Raw genomic sequence first — 14,159 nt, forward strand, 5'->3', positions numbered from 1 at the left:
TGGAACAATAAAAATACACAAAATCCCTGAATTTAAGCAACTAATCTAGAAAAGGGAAATCTAAAGTTGGAACAAAAAATATATAAAACCTCCTGAATTCAATTCAGGAAGTCAGGACGAAAACAGTTAGGGTTAAGGCAACTGGGATACAGTGATTTACCCCAACCAAAACCCCGCATGCCCATCAGGTCCCCCTTACCGTAGGCTAGAATTAAAATTAATTTTTTATTTTTTTTTTTAATTTTATAAACAGAAGCAGTCCGCACAGACTGCAAGGAACGTAACCGCGGATACGACATCCACTAGGGATTGGGGCATCCAATGTATTTCGCAGTGTTTATTACTGGCCCCTGGGGGGTTAATTGCAGTCGTCCAAATAAATATTACTTAAAATTCTTGTTCAGGAGGTAAAACTGCAGAGAAAAACCGCAACTGCCATAGTCTAGGCCGCCACGGATAAGTACTACCCTAGATCTACCAAAGCGATTGTGGCGCATCAGGTATTTCCTTTTTCTACAGCAGGGTAAACGGCCAAATGGCTACCACTTCATTCGAAATGGCCACTTTTTCACGGTTTAATTGGTGAAAGAACAATACAATTACATCTTTCAGCATACCATTCAAAAGATTGAGATTCAATCTTTTGAAAGGTATGCAAACTCTTCTACCTAACTACCTAATACTCATGGGAGCGAATTCTATTACTTTTTCGGGAAGGTGGCCGCGTTCCGGGATCGATGGCCGATATGTCGCAGCTAGAACATTTACCCTATTTTGGTAAGGGGGACCCGTTAGGATGGAGCTAACCGTGGTCTAGGATAAACGACCGAGCGGCGACATACTGGGCTCTGAGAAAGCACCCACTAACTGAAAAAAAGTTTGAATTATACCATTACTTCGTAATTTACAAGAAAACACTGACTTGATTCTTTCGGGGAAGGGGAGCCCGCTTTGTCGCCATTCGGTCGTTTACCCTACTTGGTATGCAAAGGCTAGTATACACAAGTTCACGTTAATCTAATAAAACAAATTACCTATAATTTACATTTAATTACGATTTTTCAAGTTTCAATTTACAATGCTATCTAGTCTAGCGATGTAGTTCGAAAACCAAAACAATCCAAATTAGCACGTTGTTCGGTACATCCAAACCAGGCCGGACGACAAACAATTGGGTTAAGGGTAAAGCCACTAAGAACAACCTATATTTTAGGAGTAAATCGTTAATTTCAACAAAATTAATCAGATTCAATAAATCCTAATAATACACAAAATAGATTTTCACTGGATCTATAAATCATCCATCATATAGAAAATTTTAAAGTGCTTCCATCAACGTAACATTTGTTTACATTTTGCAACCGTTAATTTCAAGTGTAAATAACTCAATATTCAAATACTATAAATATAAAAAATCCAAATTTTTACATAGCCATACATGATAGGAAGCAACTACGGTATATTAGAGCTTCGTAAGTTATAAGATGATAAATTTAACGTACGATAAAAATGACTACTCACCATCTTGACAGTCTGTCCTCCGTGGTAAGAGGAATAAGAACGTATCGAGAGAGTTCTCGCGAAATCTCGGGAACGGCGAGACGGGTCACGCGCGGGTTATTTGAACTCTCTCTCTCTCTCTCTCTCTCTCTCTCTCTCTCTCTCTCTCTCTCTCTCTATCTCTCTCTCTCTCATCTCTTCTCTCTCCTTCTCATCTCGTCTCTCTCGTCTCTTCTCTCTCTCTCTCTCTCTCTCTCAATGATTAATTAGAAAATTATTTTAAATACCGAACAGTACTGGTTTTTGTTTCAATATTTTTGTGAAACGACTAATCAAACTATTGATTTCATACATAAACTAATGTTAAAGGCCCGGTGCGTTTCACTTTGTAATGCCCAGTTAGAGTTTCAGGCCTTTTATTCCCTTTAACATTTTATTTTAAACAAATAGCCAAAATGCCATGCGCAAAATTAGTTATGCTTGCAATAATCTGTGAGCACTCCAATAAAACGATTGTTTATTCGGTAACACAGTAATTTTGTGTTATGTGTTCATATAGACATAATAATTTGTCAGTATTTGAATAAACAAATGCTGGTCCGAAGTTCGACAGACCATTGTTTTGACAAAAAATTAACTACCCACAAGTAGAGAGCCGTAACTCCATAATTAGGTGCGCTCTCTCTCCTATAAATAAATTAAAATGATAGTTGGTGTTAATTTTGTACAGACGCACCCCAAGGAGATGTGCTAAGTTTAAGGTTCAGGGTCAAGTATCTACCTATACAACGGCGCCTCAGTTGCTCGCGTGGTCTCTATTTTGAGAGATTTCCTAATTTTATTTCATTTTGTCTTTTTTCTCACTTATGATGGAAGATTTATTCTATAGTTACTAATTTCATCGAATAAAACATTTATGTCTCTCTTTCATATGTTTGTTGTTGCTCAACTACGTCAGTTGCTTTTCTGTATTCCTATCAAAATAAAAATTAAAAATCATTTAGACCATTCTAATGTTCACAGAAACTGCAGTTGACGCTTCATTCTGTATACCTTTTTGTTATATTTGGTTTTAATTTCGTCCTTACATTTCTTGTGAAATTCTAACTCGCTTTGCTTTTCAACTCTGTTCTAATGTCTAGTTTTGCTCTCTCCATTTATCATTGACCCAGTGTCTAGTTTTGTTTTATTATCTTGGTTTCTTCCCTTATTTTTCTCATGTTCACCATTTCTCATAATTTTCTCTTTCGTCCATGGTAACCGCTTTTAATATCCCTTTTTTCCATCTATTTTTTTTTTTTTTTTGTGTACTCCATTTACGTTCCTTTGCCACACTTCAATTTCTGATCCTTGGAAACTTATTACCTTAGCACCACTCTCAGTGGAATGAGCTACAGCACCATTTCTAAATTTATTTTCTTACCATTGCTATGTAGCAACCCTTCCCTTTGACTGAGTATGTCAGCTTTGATATTTTCATTTTTTTATTCATTTTCATTTATTTATTCATGTATTTATTTATTTATGCATTTTAAAGCATCCCGTTCTTTAGCGTTCAGAATATATGCTCTACTTTAATTTCCATTTAAGTTTTTTTTTCACTACTCTGTTCCCTTCTCTGTGCTCTGGTTTGTCTTTCACGTGTTATTTTACTGTTTATTATCTTTTTTAACTTCAGTTAAAAATGTGTATGTTACATTCTGATTCCTCTATAGTTTCTGTTATCACCAAGGAATCTTCAGCCAGGAATAAAGTTCACCTTTAAGTCATTTTCCTTCCTCTTCTGTTCTTATCATTATCATCGAATATGTTATCAGTTTAAACAATGTCACTAATACTGTGCGTCCTTGCTTTATTTCCATTTCTTGCTCTATACCCCCCTCCCCCCCACCCCCACAAGGTCTGTAGTTGTTTTGTTACCTTAGTATATACCGAATTTCTACTGAATTCTATATCCTTTCATAATTCCCATCAAAACCTCCCTTTTTATAGAGTCTGAAGCTTAGATAAGTCTATAACAATTACTACTGGGAGCTTTCTATTTCTAAAACGCTCTTCTATACAGTAATGTGTGATAAAGATATTGTTTTCTACTCTGCCACCTTCTTTAAACCCTGCTTGGCACGCATTGTTCCCTTCATTTGTTCTTAAGTTTTTCCCTAATTATCTTTTATTATCATCGAAAATGTCTTACACGAAATTCTTAACAGTGCTATTGTTTTTAGCTCTTTTGCCATTGGACCTTTTTCTTTTGAATAATTTTATTTTCTACTTGCACTTTTCTGGTTTTTCCTCTACTTTTTTTTCATTTGGAAACATAATTTTTAATTTCTTCGTTAGTTTTCATAATTAAATCATGGTGTTTACTTAATATTTGAGATGCTATATTCATCTACATTTGTGTCATCACCTCAATTTCATCAAACTCATGTCTAACATTAATTTTCGTTTCTTCGTTCCATCAGTTTTATCATCATGGACTAATTCTTCTTTAGCTTCTACAACTAGTTTGATTCCTTGTTCTATATGGAGGTGCAGCACATTCTTACGATTTTTATTTTTCTGTTTCATCTATATTTCCAAAAACTTTTTATTACTGTCCATTTTTACTTAATGTGCTATCTTTCTTTTATTGTTTCTCGCATTTCTTTTTTCTTTCCTTTTTGCATCATATTCATTCACCATAGTTTCTTTTAACATTCTCTCTTTTTAATGTTTGTTATGACCCTTTTAGTTCCTTTCTTTCATTTTATTCCTGTTCTAATTTCATCGTTCAACCAGGGTTGTTCTTGTACTCCTCCTCATTCCACCATATTCCTTTGCATAATTATAACTTCTCCCTTAATCCTTTTTTCTTGCAATCCATTTCTGTTATCCTGTCTATACATCTGCTTTTCAGGATTTCTTTTAGACTTGCAGTTTATTCCTTCAAATTCGTTCATCTACTTTGTAGTATCGTCCATCTTCCGTATTGTATTCATTAAGATATTTGCTCTGTTCTGCTTGGCACCCCAAGTGACCGGTTACCAGATTGATATCTGAGATGCCAACAACAGTTTTTTCTTCATTCAATCTCCTTTCCTTAGAGTGTTTAAACAAATCAGTTCCTACACATGAGCTTTTACGTTTTTCCGTTGCTTTCTTAACTACCATGATTCCCGCTCCCAGCAGCCCCCCGCCCCCCCCCCCCTCCCCTCAGTCAAATAAATCCATAATCGTTCATCTACTCTTTAATCAGTTTCCCATCCCAAGCTAAGTTCTGACATCCTAAACAACCACATGTCCGTTAGAGTCCCCTTATATCAGTAATGCTCCCCTTTCAATTTGGAATCTTCATTAATTTGTCAAATTCAAGTCTTATTGTTTTGTCCCTAACTTTGTCTTTTGCATTACCTGCTGAGAAATATACTAATGTTATCTTGAACATGGTAACGTGTAATCTGCAGTTTACTTATATAATATTGGTAGTAAACTAACTTTTTGGGTGGAGTTATGCGAGACGTCTCATTAAAGGACTGTTGTGTTGTGTGATAAGGAAACGAGTCGTGATTGGAGTTCAGAATAATAACTATATAATTGAGGACAGTGACGAGAACCTGCGGAAATTAGTGAGCGAATAAGAAAGATTCTATGAGAAGAAAAAGTTGAGAACAAATGAGAGCAAGTTAAAATTATGAGTGTAAAATGTGAACCCAAACCAGGAAGATGGAGATATTGATGCGGTTGGAACTTCAGAAGTTCAAACGAAAATGCAATGAACGTCTAGCGCCTCAGCGACGTGATCGGTATGGTCTTGGGCTGCAACCTCGGTGGCCGCGAGTTCAATTCTCGGGCATTCCATTGAGGTGTGAGAGATGTGTATTTCTGGTGATAGAAGTTCACTCTCGACGTGGTTCGGAAGTCACGTAAAGCCGTTGGTTCCGTTGCTGAATAACCACTGGTTCCATGCAACGTAAAAACACCACACAAACAAAACAATGAATGTCTTACCTTGACACTAACTTAGTGCATTTTAATACATTTTCATCTGTTTATCTATTTATCAATTTATTCTTATCTTTTTCAGTAAGTTGAATATCTTCTTTCTGTATTTCCCTTTGCCTCTTCTTACCTCTTCCTAATGAACACCATATTCTTTGGAAGTTTGAATTTCAAGTCAATGGCCCCTGTGCTCTTGTTCCATGTGATTAGGTTTCATCTACTGAATAATAATAATAATAATAATAATAATAATAACTATAATAAAAATAATAAAATAATAATAATAATAATAATTTAATAATAATAATAATAAGAATAATAAGAAAAAGAAACCCACAAATTCACTGTTTAACTTGAAAATGGGCCACAGATAGGGCCTGAAAGTACTCGAGTGTGGAGTAAATTTAAATGTAAATACTTAAAAGTAAACAAGTTACACAGTGATTTTGTGGGTTTCTTTTTCAATCTTCAGAAGAAAACTGAAAGAAGTTTTTGTTTGGTTAATAATAATAATAATAATAATAATAATAATAATAATAATAATAATAATAATATGGATGGAGGAAAAGATGAAAGCGAATGAATGATTCATAAAGTTTTTTTGGGATTAGTAAAAAGGACGATGGTAGGGGGAGAGAAGAAATTACTATAATTATTAGTCAGAACAGAAGAAGCAAGGCGGGCAACAGGATGCGTGCAATCGACTGGGAAAGAATTATGGAAGCCAAGGTCGTTGACAGAATTCCTTATTTAAGTGAAATGTGGATGTTGAATGCGATTTACAGGAAAATTGTGGAAATTCGTAAAATAAATGCAAAATGATTAGCTTAGGTAAATGGGTGAATCAGTTTGAGTTGGTTCGTTCATGTGGAAAGAATAAGGATAGTGGCGAAAAGACTATGGTTCGGAACTGCTAGGAGGGAGAAAGAGATAAAGGCCTAGTTGGGATATTGCCGAGGAAGAGCCTCCAGGCCAGGAAGTGCTAGAGCAAGTATTCTTTAGACCTTGTGCTAGAGTACGCGCAAAAGAAGGTTGACATCGTATTGGGGAATAGGCCGGTCGACGCACCACTGTCGACCAGCCTTAATTGACAGGTATAAGGCCCCGTCCACACGGTCGAGCTTTGGTCGACGAACTTTGTCCGATGTGACGTCAGAAGCGGAGAAACACCGAGAAAAGTCAGAATTTTGGCACGGTTTCTCCGATTCTGACGTCACGTCGAACAAAGTTAGTCGAGCAAAGCTCGGTCGTGTGGACGGGGCCTAAGAAAAAGCGTATGTTCTGGAAGTTTTGTAGACAAGGTGTTTCACCGAGATACAGCTATTAAAGTATAATTGTAGCAATGGCCACTGTTTTCTACTATGGTGTTACCACGATCGTCAGGGGCGAATGGCTATACTATTTATAAAATCCTGAAACTACCTGTTTGAGCGGAATGGCTTAAATATACATTCACACAAGTAGGCTATGTAGGATACTTGTGTTTTCATGGCCCAGAATAACATTTTTGTGTCATGTAAATGTTTTGCCAAGCTAATATCTTTTAGTTTTTACCAAAGACTTATGAATATTAGCCTCTCCTTGGATATCGGCTTGCGAGGTGATAATTCACAATTTATTAGAGACGCGATGACAAGAGTCATAGTATTTCATCTATACACGACGAATTATTTTACAAGGTAAACATTTTGGTATTTGAGCAGTCGATAATAAGTGGTGCACGTGGTCTACTGATTACAAATTTGCCTTTACTTCTCAGGTACTTTTGCAGAGTACCGCAAGCGGAAAATTAACCACTAGCTTTCATTCCCGAACGATTTCACCTCTAGTTTTCCAAGACATCGAGATCTGCGGTAAACCGAGATTTATATCGAGTGTTTAATTTCCCCTTAGTACTAATTGTTCTGGAGTTTTCAAGATTTAGATTGAAATTGTATGACATTTGAAAACTTCGCCTTCTTACATGTTTTCTGATTAAAATGATAGGCAATAATATTTCTTACATTTGATTACCATTTTTCGCGGCAATTTGAGCATGCAGGAAGAGATCTTTGAATTTAATTTGAAAGTTGATATTAATTATTTTGTGATCATCCAAAGGCAACACTAAACAGCTGTTTATGACAGATGCGGGAAGATGCGGTCTGGTAAGTGGGCAGGCGTTATGATTGATTAATCAACACATATTAGGTTTTTGTAATATCAGGCTAAAACAGGAGGAATCATGCAGTGATGATTCTGGTAGTCAAGCATTCTTTTTGAAGGATCCGCGTTGCACCACTTTTGATCACCAAGTATTGTGAGGCGTCTGCTCCAGTATAAGCGCTCGAAACAAATTGAAATTATAATAAAAAGAAGCAGCAGATCCTAATTCCCTTCGGAAAGGGATTGGGAAATAGGCTTCGATCAAAACAGTAAACGTTTCCTGACACCGGCGGTTTAGTTTAGCCTTCATTTCTCCCGTCGTCTATTGGCCAGAGAAGGCGTTCAGCGTAGTGGCTAATATCGATTACATTCTGTTGAATTTAGACTAAGTTACAAGAGTCCTAGGGACCATGTCAGCAAGAGGCATAGCCAAGAAGAGACAGAAGAATATTAGCAAGAGTCAAAGAGCCAATGTCTTGTTTCCCGTAGGGCGTCTCCACCGTTACCTGAAGGCAGGACCAGGAACTCGCAAACTGAGGATAGGAGTTGGGGCGCCTGTCTATGCCGCCGCTGTCATCGAATACCTTACAGGTCGGTACAGAATTCGCAGATTATACGTGACTGTGTGGAATAATTGCCCCATTTTATTGTCAGTTCTCACTGTGCCATTATCATTTACACATTTCCATATAAAAAATAACTTTCAAAAATACTTTCACATGAGAAGTCGGAATTCTAAACATCCGTAAGCGCAAGAGAATCAGCATAGGTCACTCGATGAATAAGCTTATCAATAAGCTTTGAACTATGGCACATGGCTCTCAGAATTTCGTAAAATTTCATTTACGTACCTAATATTTACCTAGGTTTTTTTAATGATGACACTTCTATCAAAGTTGCATGGTAGGCTAATCCTAGCTAGCTAACTTAGTCGCTATCACCTAACCTACCTAATTAAACATTAACCAGTGTTAGGTAGCCTATGTTGCCTTAGAATAGGTAGAACTTAACCTCGGTAGTACAGTACCTTAAATATTGGTTAGATCTAGGCATACCTAACAGCTCCACGTTGGGGTATTTCTTTGGAAATGACAGTTTCCTATGGTATTTGGGTTGTTTGTTAAGAATTTAGCCTACTGTTATTTTTTTGGGGGGGTCAACTGTGATTAACCCACAGGGGCCAGTACTAGGTAGTAAATATGGCAAAATACATTTGACACCCCAATCCCTAATGGCTGTCATATTTGCGGGACTGTTCTTTGCCATCTGTGCGGAGTTATTGCCTAGAGTTGTTAAATATTGGCTTATTTTTATACAAGCATTCCGCATCGTTCGCCCCCACGAATACGAAAGCCACCAGGAATTGGGGCATCAAATGTATTTTGCCGTGTTTAGTACGAGCCCCTGGTGGTTAATTACAGTCATCCGAATAAATATTACTTAAAATTCTTGTTCAGGAGGTAAAACTGCATAGAAAAACTGCAACTGCCATAGTCTAGGCTGCCGCGGAATAGTAATGTAGATCTACCATACAGGCAGTCCCCGGGTTACGACGGGGGTTCCGTTCTTGAGGCGCGTCGTAAGCCGAAAATCGTCGTAAGCCGGAACGACACTTGGAAATATGCCTTAAACTAAGAAAAAGTTAGAGAGACCTTACCTGTGTGACATGCAAGTATTGCATGATGTGTAGTGTGGTTATTTCAATGGCAAAGGATGGTTCTTGAAGGTATAATTCTTTATTAAACTCTTGTGACACTATAAAGCACAATGTACTACACTTAATCCTTAGGTTAGATTATACACTAAACACTATATTATGCACTGTACACTACGTAGTATGTATGTAGTAATCCTTTGGTAGATCCTGGAGTACACTAAAATCCCAGTCTGGTAGCTCTGGAAGGTAAAAGTATAACACAATTAGTATACAAAATACTACACAAAGTCCTGAATGCAATATGTAAATTATAGATATCAAGAGTAAAAGAGTTAATGTATGTTAATTAATTCCTTACTTTTAGTTTATAATTCCTTACTTTGAGTTATATCAAGAGTAAAAAAGTTAATGTATGTGAATTAATTCCTTACTTTTAGTTTAAAGTTGTCATGCTATGTAACCCTGGATGCACAAAGTCTTATGTGGCCCCATAGCCTACATCATTCAGGGGGGTTCTGGAATGTACAAAAAATAATTAGTATGTCAGTAAGTACTCTATGCATAGTAAGTTACATACAGTAATATGCACCATACAGTGGTTTAATATCACATATATAACATGTATAAAACTTAGTTAATGTATGTTAATTAATTCCTTACCTTTAGTTTAAAGTTGTCGTGCTATGTAACCCTGGATGCACAAAGTCTTATGTGGCCCCATAGCCTACATCATTCAGGGGGTTCTGGAATGTACAAAAAATAATTTTGTCAGTAAGTACTCTATGCATAGTAAGTTACATACAGTAATATGCACCATACAGTGGTTTAATATCAACTGGTATGCATAGTAAATGATTGGTCTACACCCCCTGTTCAGCAGGGAGTGTACAGTATGTACGTAATTCCATGAGGGACCTTGATCACTTATCCCATGTGAGAGATCTTGGTCACTTTTTTTTAGTATGTACGTATAAAACTTACTTAATGTATGTTTACTACTATGTATAATTCCTTACCTTTATGTTATGTAGTAACCCTGGACAAAGTTTTATGTGGCCCCATAGCCTGCATCATGGAGGGGGTCCTGGTTTTCTGGAATGTACCAAAAAAGTATCAAAGTTAAGTCATGTTATGTATGTTTAGTAAGTTACATACAGTAACCATACGTACAGTGGTTTATAACATGTATGTACATAATCAAACTTGGTTGGAAATTCCTGTAAAAAAAAGTTATGTACGTATGTAATACTACTGTATGTAAAAACCTTACTGTTCATACTTTGTTACACTACATGTTACATGTGATACGTATACTTTCCTGAAGGGTTTTTTCCATCCAAAAATGGTGCTTCTACTTGTAGTTATCCCTTGATGACACTTGTAGTAGTAATTTGTTAGTAACAACCTGGAGTTGTGTGAAAAAATGTTGGTTCTGGAAGGAAAAAGTAACAAAATTAGTGTACAAAATATACACTACAGAAAGTTGTGAATGCAATATGTTAATTACTGTAGATATATCAAGAGTACTAAAAGAGTTAATGTATGTTAATTAATTCCTTACTTTTAGTTTAAAGTTGTCTTTTCAATGTAACCCTGGATGGACAAAGTCTTATGTGGCCCCATAGCCTACATCATTCAGGGGACTCTGGAATGTACAAAAAATAATTTTGTCAGTAAGTCCTCTATGCAGAGTAAGTTACATACAGTAATATGCACCATACAGTGGTTTAATATCACATATAACATGTAGTATAAAACTTAATTTAGAAATTCCTTACATAACTTACCAACTTTTAGTGAGTCTCAAAGCTGTTACCTAGGTTGTGGGAGATGGAGGTGGAGGTGTAGAGCATTCATGATAAGGATGCATTCCAAACCTAACTTCAGTGTGCTTTATCACAGATAACAGGCTAGGAGATGGGCAGTCTGGAATGAAGAATTAATATTAAAGGACAGTATGTAACCACTTAGGTGTACAAAATTTATTGTACGTATGCAAACATTAAACACAACTGAGAATTCCTTACCTTCAGCAAAATGAAGACATGTAGGCTATGTAGAGGTCTGGTTTATGTAAGTCACAGGTGCATGCCAGTCTGGAATGATAATGTAATAGTACATATGATTATATAGTATGTATGTTACATACATAACATGGTTATTACATATGTAATAATAAAACATTAATAAAAAAAAATGCCCTTACCAAATTCTAGTGGTTGGCTGCTTACTGGGATGGCCATATGGTACATGAGAGTGGGTGGCTGGGCTATGGAGTGGGATGGGCAGGTGCTTGGGAGTCTGGAATGATAAAAAATATATAAAATGATAGTTACTACTACTGTAACTACTGCACTTGTTATTACTATTTGATTATGTAGTGTGTAATACGTATGTTCAATATAAAAAATGAAGAATTCTTTTACCTGAAGGAATGGGAGAGGTGATACTACTCTCGTATCAACAGATTTGGGCTCTGGAGAGGTGATACTCGTATCAACTGATGAGGGAAATCAGATCTGGAAAGAATGATAGGGTACATAAAATATATTATAAGGTGGATGTAATTGTAGCATATGTACACTTTTAATAAAATTTCTATTAGCAATTTATAAAACATTTTATACAAATTTGTTAAGGATTCCTTACCTGATGTATAGGGCGAGGCATCAAAACCATGGAAAGGCTCAGGGTCATCTGGGTCACTGTCACTATCAAAGGGTCTGAAATGAAAAAAAAAAAAAATAATAAGGTTATGCAACATCAAACACATTGTACCACTATGTAAGTTAGTGTACGTATGTATGTAGGGTGTAAACAATTTCCAACATGAAAATGAGAAAAATGAAATTGCTTACCTGATTGTACATGTACAGGTGGGCGGGCTGATACAGAGGGTCCAGGTACAGGGGGATCTGGAACTGTCACAGGTAGTACAGGGAGATCTGGAACTGTCACAGGTAGTACAGGGAGATCTGGAACTGTCACAGGTAGTACAGGGGGATCTGGAACTGTCACCACTTCTGCAATAAAATTACAAATGATGAAAATTAATGAAGTTACAATTTACTCTTACATTTAGTTGTTACATTAAAAAATTAACACATTTTAATATGTACACTATGTAAACACATAAATTAGTAAAACAGTTCAGAATTCCTTACCAGGACTAGGAGTGGGAGGTGGTGGTACTGGAGACTTGTGAAAGAAAGTGTCAAGCCTGGACTGCACACTTCTCTTCGTCTGCTTCTCCTTCAGGGTCTCCTTGTAGAAAGTCACCAAATCCATGATTCCTCTCTTGATTTTGTCAAACCTAGAAACGTTAGGGTCTTCTGCCTCAAAAGAAGCCAAGGCTCTCTCCAGATGAGTAAAACCCTCTGACAAGCCTTTCACAGTTAATGACCTGGGTTTTGGCTCTGGTGCCGCCTCCTCTTCCTCAATCATTTGTTGTTCAAGTTCAAGTAAGTCCTCTGCAGACAATTCCTCTCCATGGGAGCCAGCAGCTCTGTTACATCATCAGGTTTCAAGATCTAGTTTCAGCCTCTTGCTTAGCCCTACGATCTTCCTCGTCACAGTCTCGACGTCTTCTGCCTGGTCAAAGCCTTCAAAACTGTGCACAAACTGTGGACACAGTTTCTTCCAGGCCCCATTTAAAGTGGTCGTCTTCACCTCGTCCCAAGCACTTGCAATATTTTTCACTGCATCAGCAATGTTGTAGCCCTTCCAGAATTGCTTCAGTGTCAACTCCTTGTTAGCTTCTATGGCCCTCAAAGCAAAACGTATGGTCCTTCTAAGGTAGTAAGCCTTGAAATTAGCTATTACTCCCTGGTCCATTGGCTGTATCAGCGATGTGGTATTGGGTGGGAGGTACACCACCTTCACATTAGGATGCATGTCGTCTCAAATTTGAAGGGTGACCAGGGGCATTGTCCAGGACTAAGAGGGCCTTAAAAGGCAGACCCTTCGAAGTCAAATACCGCTCCACTGCTGGCACGAAATGGTCATTGAACCAATCTTCGAAGACCATTAAGGTAACCCAAGCCTTCTTGTTTGATTTCCAAATCACAGGGAGTTGACTCTTGAAAATGCCCTTGAAAGCCCTGGGATTCTCGGCCAAATACACCAGCAAGGGCTTCAGTTTCAAATCACCACTTGCATTGGCCCCAAACAGCAAAGTCAGTTCGCTCCTTTCCAGCTTTATGGCCAGGTGCTGACTTCTCCTCCTTGGAAAGGTACGTTCGATTTGGCATTCTTTTCCAAAATAATCCAGTCTCATCCACATTAAAGACTTGGTCAGCCGTGTAACCACCATCCTTAATTATCTCAGCCAAACCACCTGGAAAACTTTCTGCTGCTTTGCTATCAGCACTAGCAGCTTCACCTTGCAGCTTCACATTATGCAAATTTGCACGAGCCTTAAAACGGTTAAACCAACCTCTACTCGCGGAAAATTCACCACCAGCACTGCCTTCGCCAAACTTTTTCACTACTGCCTCATGCAGCGCTCTAGCCTTCTCCTGGATCACACTTAAGCTCACGGAACACGTCGCTGGTTCTGGTCCTCCAGCCAGATCATGAGCAATTTCTCCATTTCAACAATGCTCTGGCTACGTTGCTTCTCGTTTATCACCGTTGACTTCATCGGTGCAGCATCCTTAACATGCTTCAGAATACGTTCCTTGTCCTTCACAATGGTTACCACCGTGGTCCTGCTCAAGCCTAAAGAACGGCCTATTTCGGTGTTAGTTTCTCCCTTCTCCGAACGCTTTATCACGTCATATTTGACCTCCATCGTCATGACCTTCCTCTTCTTGGATGAACTATCATCAGAGGAAGTACTTTGGCGTTTAGGAGCCATTGTAAATTTGCGAAAATG

The 14,159-nt window shown here is 37.6% G+C and overlaps 1 protein-coding gene across 1 annotated transcript in view; it reads left to right on the top strand.

Moving 5' to 3' along the window:
* The first annotated feature begins 7,932 nt into the window (after positions 1 to 7,932).
* LOC135195596 (core histone macro-H2A.1-like) overlaps positions 7,933 to 14,159 on the top strand; it is a 42,201-nt gene continuing 35,974 nt past the window's right edge. The window contains exon 1 of the mRNA XM_064221919.1: positions 7,933 to 8,217. Within this exon, the coding sequence (XP_064077989.1) occupies positions 8,037 to 8,217 (181 nt within the window). The 5' untranslated portion in view covers positions 7,933 to 8,036. The remainder of the gene's footprint in view (positions 8,218 to 14,159) is intronic.

The sequence above is a fragment of the Macrobrachium nipponense genome, chromosome 16, assembly GCF_015104395.2.
Source record: "Macrobrachium nipponense isolate FS-2020 chromosome 16, ASM1510439v2, whole genome shotgun sequence".
Taxonomy (NCBI): domain Eukaryota; kingdom Metazoa; phylum Arthropoda; class Malacostraca; order Decapoda; family Palaemonidae; genus Macrobrachium; species Macrobrachium nipponense.